Source organism: Fragaria vesca, linkage group LG7, assembly GCF_000184155.1.
Source record: "Fragaria vesca subsp. vesca linkage group LG7, FraVesHawaii_1.0, whole genome shotgun sequence".
NCBI classification, from domain to species: Eukaryota; Viridiplantae; Streptophyta; class Magnoliopsida; order Rosales; family Rosaceae; genus Fragaria; species Fragaria vesca.
The window spans coordinates 2,027,848-2,044,797 of NC_020497.1; the positions used below are offsets into that span (position 1 = coordinate 2,027,848).

The 16,950-nt window shown below is 37.2% G+C and overlaps 4 protein-coding genes across 5 annotated transcripts; 1 reads left to right on the plus strand and 3 right to left on the minus strand.

The window, feature by feature from the left end:
* Window positions 1-383: 383 nt before the first annotated feature.
* Window positions 384-3,920, minus strand: LOC101301811 (metal tolerance protein 10-like). Its single transcript, XM_004306505.1, has 6 exons — window positions 3,580-3,920; window positions 2,686-2,798; window positions 2,061-2,306; window positions 1,615-1,695; window positions 1,089-1,319; window positions 384-967 (listed from the first exon to the last, which is right to left on the minus strand). Exons 1-6 carry the CDS (start codon window positions 3,770-3,772, stop codon window positions 623-625), a joined length of 1,209 nt encoding a protein of 402 aa, XP_004306553.1. The 5' UTR covers window positions 3,773-3,920; the 3' UTR covers window positions 384-622.
* Window positions 3,921-8,617: 4,697 nt separating this feature from the next.
* Window positions 8,618-10,634, minus strand: LOC101302391 (50S ribosomal protein L17-like). 2 transcript variants are annotated; one of them, XM_004306507.1, is made up of 2 exons: window positions 10,516-10,634; window positions 8,618-9,354 (listed from the first exon to the last, which is right to left on the minus strand). In XM_004306507.1, the coding sequence occupies exon 2, from the start codon at window positions 9,349-9,351 to the stop codon at window positions 8,866-8,868; it is 486 nt and encodes a 161-aa protein (XP_004306555.1). In that variant the 5' UTR covers window positions 9,352-9,354; window positions 10,516-10,634; the 3' UTR covers window positions 8,618-8,865. The 2 variants fall into 2 exon arrangements, with proteins under 2 accessions (XP_004306555.1, XP_004306556.1); XM_004306508.1 differs by having other exon boundaries at window positions 8,618-9,439; window positions 10,516-10,582.
* A 137-nt stretch (window positions 10,635-10,771) lies between these two features.
* Window positions 10,772-13,736, plus strand: LOC101302865 (programmed cell death protein 2-like). Its single transcript, XM_004306509.1, has 11 exons — window positions 10,772-10,815; window positions 11,203-11,499; window positions 11,584-11,667; window positions 11,775-11,905; window positions 11,992-12,083; window positions 12,252-12,340; window positions 12,445-12,559; window positions 12,713-12,867; window positions 13,014-13,084; window positions 13,186-13,300; window positions 13,435-13,736. The coding sequence occupies exons 2-11, from the start codon at window positions 11,251-11,253 to the stop codon at window positions 13,579-13,581; spliced, it is 1,248 nt and encodes a 415-aa protein (XP_004306557.1). The 5' UTR covers window positions 10,772-10,815; window positions 11,203-11,250; the 3' UTR covers window positions 13,582-13,736.
* A 398-nt stretch (window positions 13,737-14,134) lies between these two features.
* Window positions 14,135-16,054, minus strand: LOC101303155 (metal tolerance protein 10-like). Its single transcript, XM_004306510.1, has 6 exons — window positions 15,865-16,054; window positions 15,665-15,777; window positions 15,201-15,446; window positions 15,007-15,087; window positions 14,699-14,929; window positions 14,135-14,580 (listed from the first exon to the last, which is right to left on the minus strand). The coding sequence occupies exons 1-6, from the start codon at window positions 16,052-16,054 to the stop codon at window positions 14,233-14,235; spliced, it is 1,209 nt and encodes a 402-aa protein (XP_004306558.1). The 3' UTR covers window positions 14,135-14,232.
* Between the last annotated feature and the right edge of the window lie 896 nt (window positions 16,055-16,950).

The following is a 16,950-nucleotide window of genomic DNA, read 5'->3' on the forward strand; positions in this document are numbered from 1 at the left end:
AGTGAGGATTGAAGGACTAAGGTTTAGGGGGTTTATATAGTAGTAGCCAAGAGAAACAAACCCTAGTTGTATCAAAATTACAAGCATGTCCCTATTTGGGGTGGGCAGTATTGGACCACGAATCAATTTGGGGCTTGGATTGAGGCCCAAATAAAGTTGTCACTAAAGGATCTAACACTGACAAACCTGTAGTGTAAAACTAACAGATCATGACAATTTAACGTAGAGCACAAAACTTTGATTTGTTTAGGCATTAACGTGGTTAAACGTAGAATCTTGATGCATTTAATCGACTATTTATCAGAAGTGTTGCTGGACTCTTTCCTTTACATGATGTTCCATTGTTCTCTGGTTCTTTCCCACACAACTTTTTGACAAACAAGTGTCAAAATGAAATTCACTATGTTTATAAAAAGAACATATAAGGGTTATATAAGCTTTGAGTACATATCCGTAACTGGAGTAACTAAAATCGTAACATAGGTTCTAATACACAATTAAACATCCGGTTGGTACTAATAATGAAGTGATCAGAAGATGAAAGCCAAAAAATCAGCTTAGTTGAAGACTTTTGTGCTGTGGAAAGCTGAGGTTCTGCTCCTAGCTACTATCATTATCACCATCATTCGGTAGCTTTGTGTTCCGGCCGGTGACTGAACTCAAAATCTATGTGCACAAAGGCCCGTTCGACTTCAGCAAGTTGCTCGAGCTTCTCCTGGAGTGTCTCGCCAATGTTATGAGCTTTGTTCAGAAGCATGTCTTCTGGCAAGACTATGTCGACCTCGACAAAGTAGTAGTTACCAAATGTGTATGCTCTCACTGTGTCAATGTGCTTGATCTCCTCGTGGTGATTCCATATCAGATAGGTCAACTTGGCCAAAAACTCAGGTGGAGCTGTTCTTCCAATTAGCGTTCGCACGTTCTCCAGGACTGTCCTTGTCCATGTATTGATGGTATAAAGTGCAATCTGCATAATTTGTTCAAGATTGAAATCAGCACTGTTCGATAAACTTTGTATAACTCTTAAAATTTGATAAAATTTCCCATGTGGTGAGAAGCAAAACTACTTATCATACGAAAGAACTTACCACAATAGCACCTGTAGGATCAATCCACCATGCATACCGGTGAGCTAGGACTGCTGCTGCTAGACCAACTGAATTGGTAATGACATCAAAGAAGTGGTCTTGTGCATAGGCCCGTACAATTTCATTCTTGAATCTACGACAATAGATCATGAGTATAAACTTCACAACTGTGACACTGACCATGATGGCAATCATCCACTTCTCCTGTGCATCACCCATTTCCGATCGGGACTGCAGCCAATGAATAACACAGGAATTAAGATAAGCTTGATGATATAACTACCAAGTAAATAGAATAACAAAACTTGGCAGACAAATCCAATGTTATACTGTAACAGTGAAAATCTATGTGCAACCACAGAAGTCTTGAAAATATACCACATTAAAAACCTCTAACCAGCCAGATAAAAGGGAACATAACAAATACACGTTCCACAAAACAAAAAGAATCAGAGTCTGGAAACTAGAGATTGATCAGATAGATCCAACTTTCAGGTTGGAGTGGGGAAAAAAATAGATCGCTTACCTTTGAGACCAGTTCCCGACCAGACTCAAGCAATATTTGCAGTCCAAGAGTTGCCATAACAGACGCAAAGACAATGATACCCTGCATGAGCAAGCATGATTAGTAGAGAAACAAGAGATATACAAAGAGCAGAAACAGGGCTGAGAAACAGTGAACTGTTAATTTGTATGCACAATGTGGACAGAACTTTGCATGCATAACACATTTGTGCTGATTGTTGCAAGCCAAAGGTATTCATTCCTAGTTACTCAAACTTATACTCCAAAACTTTAAGATTTCATATTTCTAACTTATGGTACTAAAATTGGCATCCAGGAGACAAACTAGCATATAGGCTTCGCCCAACCAATGCTAGCTATCTCTCTATTATTTCATCAATTGTTGTGAGGAAAAATAACTAAATATTTTCAAAATCGTTCTAGTTAGCAAGACTAAAGATGCCTTACCACTGGTTGCATACGTTTCTTTCCAATAGGGTAATTTAAGCGGTTTGGCTTTCTCATGGCATGGGCAGTGAACCACAAAATAAAACCAGACAAGAGATCCAAGAGGGAATCCAAGGTGGAGGCAATAACTGCCAGTGATCTGCTCATGATAGAGGCATAAACTTTTGCAGCAAAGAGCACCAAATTAGTTATATTTGATATATGAACAGCCATCCTCTCACTCTTGGCTAGATGCTTCATTTCATCCTGAAATTTGTTAAAAACAGAGAATTAAAAATAGTAAAAATAGAAGAACAATTATTAATCACTAAATCAAAACTTCAAAATGTTCCATGTTATGACTTATGAGAAACAATGACGGCATGTACCCTTTTGATTAACCAGGCTCATACTCTTAGATTTGGTGTACATAATAAAAATCAATCATAGTAGCATTAACAATCTTATCCACTGCATTGGTCTATCAAACTTAACACCTTAACGTCTTTTCTCTGAATTCTTGCAGATTGGAACCCTGCTAAAACTCATGCAAATTCTGGCCAATGCAACTAAATTGCATTGAACTTCACTGAACTTAGAACAAAGAAATATGAAGACCAATCCCATATCCGAAACTGTTACTAACCTCTGTGAGACTTCCTGGCAACCAACCCTCTTCAGTCATGGTCTCCATCTCACTGTACCCTTCAAGAAGCCTTCCTTGTTGCTTGTAATATTGCTCAACTCTGTAATTTTTCCCTGAGGTCAAAACACAAGAATGTTAGACCCATGAAGCCCATTAAAATGGAGAAGGAGAAAAAGCAAAAGGATCAAGAGCAAATAGAAGTGTCATAATGCTACGTATAATTCTTGTTCCATTCCTAATCAACAGATTTTTACACGAAAAGATACACACACTCATCATTCATCAAACGGTAAATCATAACAAACATCTATTGTTCCATAGAGCAGTTCTATAAGAAAGACTTCCATACAACAGAAACAAAGACTGCAGACAAACACAAAAGATAACAATTCAGAAAGCCATGGCTTTCAGAAACAACCCCTGCCTTTCAACTTCTTGAAAGATTTAATTCAAACCCAATTCTTCCAAAAATTCAGAACTTTTCAACATTCAAAAACACCCTCTTCTCAACTTTAACTTATTTTCCAAGAAAGAACAACTCCACTACTCCGAAAACCACATAGAACCACTCTGTTCTCACCAAATATCAAATCTTTACAACTATTTCAGTCATATCATCAAGAACTAACGCAAGGGAATACAAAACAGGGCTTTCAACAACAGACCCGAACCTTTTAACTTCATAAACAAATCTCCATTCAAACCCAACAAAAAAGATATCGACTTTCCCACAAACCCAAAATCTCCATTCCCATTCTTTACCTTATTTTCCAAGAACCAACCAACCCAACACTCCAAAAACGACGCAGTAAAAACTCCAAAGATCAAACCTTTACACAACTATGAACACGATAATTCTTAATGCACATCATCAAAAGACTCAAAAAGACTTACTGGGTGTGTATAGACGACGGATACCACCAAAGGGTCGACACCCTTTTTCACCTTCGCCGTTGTTCTGTTCCGGGATCCGAAACTCATTGATATCAAGCCTCCAAGACCTGCTTGATGCGACGCCGTTTTCCGAGTCGAGAAGAGGTTCCCTCCGGCAGTCTCCACCGGAGTTGGAGTGCGGACTCGTCTCCATGGTTTGGTACAATCACAGAGGGAGTATGGTGTTGTGTAAGAGAATTGTGAGTACGAGAAATTACTTTGGTTTGGTTTGGGTTGGTTTTGGTTTTAGTTGTGGTCTTTTCTTGTATGCATTTGCCTACATTAAAAAGATTTGTAACAAACCGCCCCTGAATACGTGGAGACGAGTATGCGAATGGATCAGTGGCTACAAGGAAATTGAATAGAAAATTGAACAGATTTACCAAACAGGGTAAGGAGAATTTATATCGGGAAATAATTTACCTCTATGTATTTATGTCATTGTCATATGTGATCAAAACCGTGTCGATATTCACTGTGGTTTTTGCTTTCGGTTGCGTGCTATTTTGAGGGAGTGACTAACGAAGCTTCGTGCATGTCGTGGTGTCTAGTCGAAGTTGTAAAGTTATGGGAATAAGGTTATGGGTGAATCTTGTAGGGTTTTTGATTTGGCATCACCATACCACCCGCAAAAAGCATTGCAGAAAGTTTACGTTCCGTCTCGTGAGGAATTAAAGATACGGGGGGTATGAGTAGATAACCATTCAGATCCGGAGTCTGACGTCGAAAAAAAAACTTCACCACTCCAAAAGGACACTAATGACACCTCTTTATCTGCTTGCTTACGTAGCCCGACATCGGAGACGTCCTGTCAAAAACCAAAGATATGTGATCTGTTCATAAACTAAAAAAGAATGAAAATGTTAAGTCGATCATTACATGGTAGTTCACAAATTACAAGAGGGTGCATTCGGACCAAACCTGACTGGGTTACTGGTGATGAAAGGAACGATTTCGAGGACTTTAGATTTGATTAGGAACACTATAATACATACCATCACATTATTAGGAGCAAAATCTAAAGTTCTTGGCGGTGCATGGCATGTTGTTCCCTCTAGTTTTGGTACAAGAGAAGTGATGCTATTGGATCCAATATTCTCTCTTAGGTAGAGATGAGAAAGGTGGCCAGAAATTGTAGTTGGATGAATTTTGGTACCACATCGTAAATTGACACCTCAAATGCTTTGGAACATATATATTCATTGGTTACGAGAACAAGGAAACGTACACCAATCTATTTTGTATTGCATTGTTTATTTCCGCTTGAAACACAGTCATGTTTTGGCATTGATATCTCAAATTTCAAGCCTGTATTTGATTCTCAAGTCGGATCCTTGTGTGAAAAATTTGTCCATAACCCTAAATCTGCAAAAGTACGTATAACAAAAACGTCATATAAAACAACACTGTAAGATGGTTAGCAGCTGCTGTTCTTGACTCCATCTCCAACAAATTCCTAAAATACAAAACTATACATTGGTGACAGTGATGGCATATACTCATATACAACCATAGGGAATTTCATTATTAGTCAAGTAATAGGGTGACTACGATATAATCATGCATTACTTTAGGAAACAGCCACTCTAACTATAATACTTAGGCAGATTGGCCCCTTCTATTGCTATAGCACATTGTTTTTCTAATAAACGGCTAAATAATAGTTCGTTAAATACTGAACACATCACTGTGTAGTATGTTGTATTGATGTCTAAAAGTTACAGACCATATGTTAATAAAAAGTGGAATTTTCATATACACCCAACTTTGAAGAGTGATTTTAAATAAAACCCACCTAATATTCCTATCTGATAGACATTTAGAATGAATCAATTATGATAAATATTTTGTCCTATTTTTTCTAAATTTTACACAATTGTCACCATTCAATTATAACATATTAATATAATAAATAAGCTTAATTGATGTTGTCTTAAATACCTTGATTATGAGTTTTTCCTTCTAACACTAACATTTTTCAATAATTTGCAAGAATCATGTAGTTTTCTTTATTTTTATGAAGAAATCTAGATTAAAGGAATTCATTCTCTAATCTATACATAAGGTAAAATATAATATGAATAAGATATCTGATCTAAACCCTAAACCCTATACCCTGAATCTATACCCTAACTCTATACCCTAAACCCTATACCTTAACGTACTCTATACCCTAAACCCAATTTTGAGTTTCTTCTTTTTAGATATATTATCATATCATGCCCTACTTAATAGGTACATTAAAAACGTAAGTTGTAGAGAGTAAAATGTTCTCTCGATTAGGATGAGAAATGATATAATAATAATATACCTAAAAAGAAGAAAATTAATCAAAGAACAAGAACGTGTACCTTACAATTAGACATTTTTTGACTATGTAGAGAGACACTAAATGTGAGCTTAGGAATGAAAAGTATCATTCTATTACAAATGACATACTTCTGTATATAACATATATATATACACTCAAGTTAGTAATAACAAGGTAAGAAATTAAAGAATGTAATTAATTATGACAAAGTTAAATCAAACTAAATTTTAGCTAGTATTTGAGTTTCAAATTGATGCTAAAATTGAGAAATATACCAAATTTAGTTTTCTATAGTCTGAAGGACAAATTAAAGAAACCGAAAAATAAAGAAAACTATTAATTATAGACATTTGCTCTATATGGTATGTTTGCTTATGTGGAGTGGGTGTAAAATAAAAAAAAATATGTATGTGTTTATCTTAAAAGAGGTCTAGTATTTTGGATTTTTATCTAATTTTTTTTAATAAAAAATATTAGATATTGGTTCACATATGTAAATGTGTATTGGCGTATTGCTCGAGAGCAGTAATGGGATAAGCAAGTGAACTGCGAATTCACAGGAATTCAATGACAACGTAGGAGGATATTTAGTGGAGAAAGTTGTGATGATCCAAGATTCGTAGTTAAACAAATGAAACACAATTCCACTTTGGTAAGAAAGCTTGATTATTATACTAACAGTAGATAAACTTTCTTTTCTCCTCGGATAGATGATGGATATATATCGAAGGTAGGTAAGCTTTATATCACTTGGCGTGGATATTTTGAGTGGGCAAAGTAGGTTGATCCTTGCAAGAAAGATTGAATTATAGAACACTCCGTGTTATGAGTGAGTCATACTCTCATCGAGTCATTCGAGTGTCTGTATCAATGTAATATATGCACGTATGCCAATTGCTAAACCTCTCGTCATGCGCTGCACACGATAAAAGATGTAGATGATTTGCTAATTTTAGTTGCTTGCGAGCAGTTTCAATAATGGTTCTGGATATTTCAAAAGTTTGGTTAAGAATGGATGATAAAATATGGTCATGCATGCATGTGATGCCCACATTGTTTGGCAATTGGTACGTTGAGGGAGTAGGATTCCTATTAGGCTCTTTGGAATATTGATCGACCATGTGGACAAGCAGCTAGCACTTCAAATTGATATAACACCTACCAAACATTCCTCCAAGCAAAGATAGCTACGTAGGCCTAGTTTGGTAAAGTTTCACTTTTAAAAAAATCAGTTTCTATCCGAACTTTTAGATTTTATAATGTTTGATAAATGAAAAAAAAACAGTTTTTTTATGAAAATTACAGGTCACTGGCAGCAACTTTTAGAAGCAAACCTGAATGTTACTTTTAAACACAGTTGTCATTAAAAACACTAGAAATTAATAAATTTTATCTTGTGAACACTTTTAAAACTAATATTTACCGAACACAAAACTGTTTTAATTCACATGCAGCTGATTATTTTCGTAGTACAGTAGTAGTTGTTCTTTTTTTTAAAAGTCACAGCAATACCAAATTAGCCCTTAAACATAAAATAAAAGAAAAAGGTATTCCAGGAAATGATATATGTTTATTGGCAACATGAAATTAAAATTGACAAATAAAAATAAATTTAAACAGTGGAGAACTCGAATAGTTCTGGGCAACGTACTCTTCCTACCACCTAATTCATTCTCCTATATTCATATGTGATTTGGGTGTTTCAACTTTCACGAGTAATTATTTCATGGTCTCGAAATGTTGCAATGAATGATAGAAATACTACGTAGACGATGGATGAAGTCGTAGCATCAGACTAACAGCAGCTCAACTTATCTGAAATAACGACATCAGCAAGTGACTGTTAGCAGAAGAAATAGATTTGATTGAGACATCACTGTTCTCATTGAGAACACAATTACGTGACTCTAGAACTCGGAATCGGATTATCATTTAGATAATTAGAACCACTACCAAAGGTGAGTGAAGTCTTTCGAGTTAGAAAGAACAGAAACAAAGACTTCGAATGAGAATGATCACAAGGAATCGTATTAATTCCTACCAACAGTCCACACTGTTAGGGTTTTATATATGATATATTGGCTAGTTCTATGTTTGTGTTGTAAACTTATTGCTCTCAACTTACTGCTTTGGGTGGAAATGAAATGATATATCATGTATATTTTGCTTCATTGCTTGATTTCTTGCTGGTTAATTAGATAGCTTCGGACTGTTCAGGCAGCAATCAACAGAATAGATCAGGTTGTGGTTTTTGTCTAATTTCGTCGGACATGGTTTAGGGTACGTGCAGATTGCCTTGGTTTTTCAGATTAATAAGAGTAGTTTGCACGTACCCTAGTTTTCCTTTTCCACAAGCAAAGAGATACAATACATAAGACCTGCGCCTCACTGTGCGCTATTTTCATTCGTTTCATTTTCTTGTGATCGAGAATGAGGGTAGAAAGTGGAAACCTAGGTTAGCGGCATCTATAGACAATTCAATTTTGATTAGAACCAGGCATGGTTGAGTTCATAATTCATAGCCCCTTAGGAAAAACATCATTTATGAGGATTCGTGGATGTTTTAGTGGCAACAATTTTGTGACAATCGTACCTTCCTAGTTAAAAAAGGAATACAATCAACTCTGCAAAAAGCCACAGTACAGCAGTAATAGTTCAACTTTATCCCATATAACATCAACACCTATTTAAAACATAAGGCTTTGCCTTCTTGTGATATCCAGAGTGAAGAGGACCAAACTCTTGTTAGTACTGTGGATCAATTCTGACTCAGACATCACTACTCTCATTGAGAAACACTAGACTATTATTTTTAGAACTGTACTGCTACAACAGAGTCATACAGAAAGTTCTTTGAATAAAAACTACCCACTTCGAGTGAGAATAATCACAAGACAGCAGAGATACTCTCTTGGAAAATAATAATCTCAAACATATCAAATCTCGGTGCTCTTGCTCTTATCTTCTTTAGGGGGTGCAAACTGCTTGCAAAGTTTGGATCTAGCCCAAGGATCCAAGGGAACTCTTGGTGGTGGTGGTTGAGGGGCCGGTGGTTTTGATTGTCTGAGCTCATTGTCTCTGTCAATGAACTCAATATAGGCCATGGGTGCAGCATCACCAACTCTTATCCGTGTCCGAAGCATTCTTGTGTATCCACCTACTCGATCTTTGTATCGATAGGCCAGTTCTGTAAATAACTTGTGAATTACATCATCCCCACGTACAAATGCAGCAGCACGCCTCGCTGCACAGAGTGAACCGTCTTTCCCAAGCTGCACCATTCTATCAGCCTGACGACGAACCTCTTTTGCCTTGGCAACAGTGGTTTCAATTCGCTCGTGCTTCACCAACTGAGACACCATCGTCTTCAGCATAGATATACGATGGGCCGTGGTTCGGTTCAGCTTCCTTAACTTCGTCATTCTCTAACACACACAACCACACAACCTGTGAGAGTCCAGCTTCAAAACAACTCAACCACAGGTGACTAATACCATTCACACGATTAACCTGTTCAAATCACTGTTTTAACAAACATCTAAGCAAAAAAAAAGGACAAAACAGAACAACTATCCTGCTAGACATAATGCATATGCTCAAACTCCAAATCAAAGTGTTACAGAAATGGCAGCAATCTGCATAAAATACAAACAGATTTAGACACACTCCATACGGCCATACCCCTATACCCAAAACTCCACTTATATCACATCTTAACAATTGGCGGTTTTCTTGAGCCACTCTTCCTATTCTTGATGGGCCGGGCGATAGTTAGGTGGAGTGGCCAGCCAACAAGGAGTAGAACCCCCTAGTTGTGGAAGTAAATCTCATTATGAAAGCTTATCTCTATCCTTTCAGCAACTGAACAGGAAGACTGTCAATAAGAGGTTCGTGGGATATGACATACGGGGGTAGGGATGGCAATATTTCTAGGAGAATTCACCTAAATGATATACTCTTACTTATACAGCTATACCTAAGCCACGCCTACATCGCCGAAACTACACTTATAATATGTCGTAACAATTTGAGAATTCATCTAAAGTAGTACACTCAAACCAAACCACTCTCAAGCCTCAACATGGCAATGTCCAATGAAATGAGAGCTACAATCACTAGCACTCTACACCTCACACCGGGTCACAGAATCTATCTCCACCTCACAGATCTGCAATGTTTACTCAAGCATTACAGAACTTCATTTCATCACCACAAAATTCGTCTCCACAATCTATTCTACAACCAACCACGCTTACAAACCAGACTCAAACTCAAGCTAAAGACTCCAAATTTCCAACAAGAATTGCACACATCACTACTCCACACAAGGAAATTTTGCATAATTCTACATTACAAAACGTATAATCAAAGCACAAAACACACACTCTCAAGTCTCAAAAAGCTTCTATCCAGTTAAGACCACAACACTTGAACACTTAATCAAACCCCAAATCATATTTCAAGTTTGGCTGGAATTTGATCTAGTTACCCAACAAGTATAATAATCATAAAAAGATATAATTTTTGAAGCGAAAGAGTTCGAATCAGAAAAAGATCTAATCTTTGAAGCGAAAGAGTTCACTTACCTTGAATTTCCGAACAACGAGGAGAAGAGAGATGAGAAAAGGGCCGGTGCCGGCGCCGGAGACGAAATTGGAGATGGGGAAGGGAGCTCACCAAGTAGAGTCGCTCACTGGAGGGTTTTATTAGTTCTTTTGGGCCCTTTAGGGTTTTAGGTAGTCTCAATACGCTGTCGTTTCAGCTCTACAAAACCAAAAAAGAAAAAGGAAAAAGAATTTGGCGTTTAATATTTAACAAAACAAAGCACGCGCCGGTTTCTCTGTAAAACTAAGCACTCTCCAGTCTCCAGCTGCCGATTGCTTCAGGTAATTTCATGGTTGGGGTCTAATGGATTATTGCTGAATTGGGTTCTTTTTGTTTGTTGTGAATTGTCATTAAGCTCTCATCTTTTTGCTTTGGGTTGTAATGATTTCATTTATATGTTTGATGAATTTGCTTGATAGGTTTTAAGTGCAGAATGCCATGGTTTTTAGGGATAGTAAGAGTGTAAAGGAGTTGTCTTTCTCTTGTTCTGGTCAGAAACAAAGATAAAACTAAGAAAGAAGCAAACTTTGTGTAGTTTAGGTCTCTGTATGCTTCACCAGAACTTATGATTTGTGGGTGTTTATCTAAAACTTGGGTTTTCCTGGACTTTGCTTTGATGCCCAATTGTTGGTGTTGAGATATTTTGAGGTGAATTACTGGTATTTCAGATAAGAAAACAGAGACCATTGTGTTTAACTCTTAGTTGCTAGAGGGAAATGGAGGGTGGTCTGAAAGGTGATGGTACAGAAGAGCTTAAGGGTCTTCGAATCACCTCACTGGATGATGAGAGTGATGAAGAAGAGGAACAGCTGAAAGAACAGGAAATTGTTGTGGATAACGATGATGAGGAAGAGGAAGAAGATGAAGAAGCAAGAGACTCTATGGTTTTAGGTTTTGTGAAAAGGCCCAAGAAAGCCAGCTCTCTTCTACGCCATTTCTTCCCTTCCAAGGCTGGAGGAGTTCCTGTATGCTTATTAAACCCTTGGATTCTATTTCTTGCAAAATAATTCCTTAATACGGTATGGTTTCTTACTTTCTTTTGCATATAGGCTTGGTTGGATCCAGAAAATTTGCCATCCGGAAGATCTTGTCTTTGCGACCTATGTGGTGAACCTTTACAATTTATGCTTCAGGTGATACTTAAGTACCATCGGTATAAAGTTTTCCTTTTAATATTATTCTTTGTTTTGTGAAATAAAAATGCCAATTAGGTGGTGCTAATAAGTTACTTGGTTTGTAGGTGTATGCACCAGAGGAGAAGCCATCCACATTTCATCGAACATTGTTTGTTTTTATGTGTACGTCAATGGCGTGTCTTCGTCGAGATCAACATGAGCAATGGAAAAGCCATCGGGAAAATCCTTCTAGAAGGTATTACTTCTCCCTAGTTTGTATGAAGTCTATAACCAACGGATTTTGGGGGTTTATGTTCCTGATTTTGCAATGTATTTCAAAAGTGTGAAGGTTTTCCGCTGCCAATTACCTCGTGATAATCCTTTCTACCCAAGTGAGCCCCCAAAGAAGGATACTGAGCCACCGGAGGCTAGAGGTAGCATTCATATTCATAGTTGCTAGCCTTTGTTCTAGGTTGTATTATCATAGTCAACCTTGTTTGACTAAATTCACCTCCGATTTTCAAATCATGCACTTTCACGTATTTCAAATGTTATACCAATTCAAGGGTTCTATTGATGATCTTTGGCCTCTGGTTATCCAGCTGCGCTCTGCAATTGGTGTGGTACCTGGAAAGGGATTAAACGCTGTACTGGTTGCAGACAAACACTATATTGCTCAGAGAAACATTGGGTAATTAAATGTTTTTAGGTTTTTTTTATGTTTCTCCTTTCCCCTGCTCCTCAAAACAGCAACAGTCATCCCTTAAGTAGCCCAACTTATTCTGTGATTTGTAGGTCGAGCATTCCCGCTCCGGTCATGAATCTGACTGTCAGCGTATGAGGATAAGTTCTCAGTTGGTTGAAGGTAGCTCTGCCACCGCTGTATACCCTCCTGCTGTACTTCAGAAAGGCAAGTACAAAGGTTATTTTCTTTTTAATTCTTAGTAGGGGAGCTGAATGAACTGAGGATTCCTTGTTGATATTATTGAAACATTTTTCAAGTCTTGTAATCACCTTGATAATGACTCTAAGAATCTCTTTTCTGTTTTTCATTTGCCACCAGTTGCAAGCAAAGCTCTATGGCCTGAATACAAAATCATACAGGAGTTTGAAAGTGATTATGACACACAGATGCCTGATAATAATGTGAATGCTAATTCTATGGTCTCTAGGAACCAGATGGATGATGGATTGATGTCGATAGCGGACAGTTTTGAGGTACTAAATTAATCACTCATAACCAATATACATGCTATCATTAGAAATGAAATGCCTGATCTTGTCTTCTTCAATTTTCCGTCATAGAAGATAAGTAATTTGTTAACGATCAGAACCTTACATGTTTATACCCCTGTCATGGTTAGGGCGATGGTGACAAAAAGAGCTGGGCTTCATTTCAAGAGCGAATAGGCCTGGCCCCTGAACAAGTATTAAGGTGATTCTAGCATTGTTCCTCCTTGGAGTGATCAAAACCCATAGCCTATCTTTTTTTATAAGATTATGGACTAATTTCTTTTTTTTGTTTCAATACAACAGATACTGTAGGAGTTCTGGTGCAAAACCCCTATGGCCCCTGACTAGTGGCCGACCATCAAAGGCTGACATTCCTAAATGCCATTATTGTGATGGTCCATTGTGTTTTGAATTTCAGGTATTGAATCATCAATCTGCTATCGACCTCCTTTATTATGATTTAAGCCTGGAAGAAAAGTTTTGTTATTTCTTTCACCGTTGTGGATTCCAGAAAAATCAAATTTTTGATCTTATTTACTGTGCTGGCTTCAGATTTTGCCTCAGTTGCTATATTACTTTCATGTGAAGAATGACGCAGACTCTCTTGATTGGGCTACAATTGTTGTGTATACATGTGAAGCCTCTTGTGATGCCAGTGTGGTTTACAAAGAAGAATTTGCTTGGGTCCAAATTTCTTAGCCCAGAAGATGTTTTAGTACTCGGATATGAGATATAGATATCAACATTTTGCTACTTTTTGTTCATTTGTGTTATCCTTGAATGACGAGTGTCATACCTTTTGTTTTGATCCCAGTGATGAGATGCTGATGGGTGTCCATAGTGCTTATAAAGCCGAATTTGCTTAGGTACAATTTTCTTACCCATCAGCTGTATTACCCGATGCTTTGGTACCCATATATGAGATCTACATGTAAAAGTTTTGCTATTTTCTATCCTTGAATGAAGAATGTCATGATTTTTTCTTTTATGATAAGATGTTGATAGTTCACACATTACTTCACAGATGGACTAAACAGAGAGTAGGATGAAATGATAAACAATGAACTTGGATACTCTGCTTGAATTTGTATAACAGATGCTAGTAGTGTATTAGAAATTCAAGGTTATGAATCAGTGATTATTGTTTCGGCTCCTCTCACACCAAAAGTCCAAAACAGTGAAACACAACTTGAATTCATTATACACAACTACTATCTCAAGTCCAACTTTCATTCTTATCTCGCTTATCTTTAGGTGAACCAAGAAATAAAATTGATCTCTTTAATGAAATAGCTCGAATTCTTCGAGATTACAATGAGTTTATTAAACATGGAGTTGTTATTCCCATCTTCATGTACTCTTTGGCTTGTGCTCTGGCTTGTGAGTGATATCAACATCGACATGCACAAAAGCTCGTTCAACCTCAGGAAGATTCTCAAGCTTCTCTTGGAGTGCCTCTCCGATATTATGTGCTTCACTGAGGGACATCTCTCCGGGTAAGACTATGTCAACCTCCACAAAGTAGTTGATACCAAATGTATATGCTCTCACTGTGTCAATGTGCTTGATCTGCTTGTCATGGTTCCAAATTAGATATGTTAACTTAGCTAAGTACTCAGCTGGTGCTGTCTTGCCAATTAGTGACCAAACATTCTCCATCACAGTTTTCGCCCAATTCCCAATTGTATACAAAGAAATCTGCATTCCATATGCACATGATTAGAATAATGATTGTAATCACATGTTATGTTATTAGATTGTGACGCATAATTAGTACGGAAAGAAATATTTTGATATGTTAGTATTTTGAACTTACAATGATAGCTCCAAGAGGATCGATCCACCAGTAAAACCTGATTGCTAAAACTGCGGATGCAAGACCAATTCCATTAGTAATGACATCAAATAGATGATCTTGAGCATATGCTCGAACAATCTCGTTTTTGAATCTGCGACAGTAGACCATTAGTACAAACTTGATTACTGTGGCAGAGACCATGATCCCTATCATCCATTTTTCTTTCTCCGGGTCCCTATCAGGTTGTGTCTGCATGAAGTAATATGGTTCAGAAGATGATAAGTAAAAAAAAGTAACTCTAATGTTGACACTTTAGGTATAGGTACCTTGGTGACAAGTTGCCGCCCTGATTCAAACAAAATTTGTAGTCCAAGAGTTGCCATTACAGATGCAAAAACCACAATTCCCTGCAATGCATTTGAGAGTTGATATATCAGTAAAGTGAGTAAAACTAAACACCAAACAATTCGGATCAGAAGTGTTACTACACTGATTTATCCTTGAGTTAGATTATGCTTACCACAGGCTGCATCCGATGCTTGCCAATCGGGTAGTTATACTGATTTGGTTTTCTCATTGCATGAGCTGTGAACCAGAGGATGAACCCTGACAAGAGGTCTAATAGAGAATCCAAAGTTGAAGCTATTACTGCCAAGGATCTGCTCTCAACTGAAGCATACACTTTTGCTAGAAACAGCACCAAGTTAGCCGCATTCGATGCATATATTGCTATCCTTTCATTGCTTGCTAGCTGTGTCTTCTCATCCTGAAACCAAAGGTTTGTAGGTAAACTCTAAGGTAAGGGATTATTCGTATAGCTTACTTCTTAAGTTTGTGATGAAAATTAACATAAGATGTTTACATAATTCTGAGACATAAGTTCATGATGTTCATGTATAGAAGCAGATTGGCACTGATCTAAGAAATATATGAATGAATAAAAAAGGTCAACTCATCCTACTGCAAACCAAATTAACATCAAACCTCTGTTAAACTTCCAGGCCAAGAACCCAATTCAGTAAATGAGTCTAATTCATTGAATCCTTTGAGAAGTTTATTCTGCCTCTTGTAATATTCTGCAATTTTCTTCTGCCTCCCTGTAACAAAAAGCACAGAGAATTTCATTTCTAACTTGTGTTCTAAGCAAAAGTACTAATTAGGCAAAAGAAGAAATGAGAACTCACTCAATGACTGAACATAAGAGCCTAAGCCAAAACAAGAACTCATATTGTTTCTCTCAGCTGGAAGCTTGATTCCCTCCATATTGAGCCGCCATGCCGGTGAATCACTTGGCAGTGCCACAGGCCCTCCTGTCACGTCCGGCGACAACAGCTCCGTCCGGTAGTCCAAAGAATCTGTTCGAAGTTCTGTCATTTCTCAGCAGAAAGACTTGCTAGCAATAGAAGGCAAGTACCGTGACTCAATTTATAAACTTTTTTGGTTGAATCAATTTATAAACTTAAACATATAAGAAAGCATTGTCAATGACGCAGGTGTGAAGCCGACAGTCCCAACGAACCCTTAATATTCATACTGAAATATTCACTCCGATAAAACGACACTAATATATACTCCTAAGACTATCCGGTTTCTCAACTTTTTTGTTGTTGTTGGTATGGGAACCACGTAACCATAGCTCACTAACCACTCCATTAGCAGCAACACAGAAGGAAAAACAACACTAAATGTTATATATTATGTATGTTTATATGCAACTACTCCATCAACACAATATGATAAAAGAGGAGAGGCTCACCACCTAAATATCTGTATTTGAATAATGTGAATTCTTATTGAATAGGAGTTAAACATTTGCCGTGAATAGAACTTGCATTATCAATGCATTGCACTACAAGTACCAATGCAACACAAAACCATCAATGTTGGCACATATCTTCCTCGTGTACAAAAATCCCACATGTGTGATGTTTTTACGGTATAGAGTTTAGGCACAATGTCTTCTCTTGTATTTAACGGTTTAATTAATGGTTAAGGTAAGAAGATGGGCGTTCTAGCCTCGTATTAAAAAATAAAAAAATCCCACCAAGTGTTTCTCAGAAAAAAATTAAGGATGTGCAAGTCTTCTGTTTTTTTTTTTTACCAACCATTTATGGCAAAGTTGATTGAGGTTCATATAGCTCCAAATAACAATTCGAGCTTTATTTTGCTAATCATATTAGCTTCAGCTAGTTTAGGTTGGCAAATAACTCAAATAATTAAGTAAATGGCCGGTCACACACTCCACCTCATTGATTTGTCTACGAATAAGT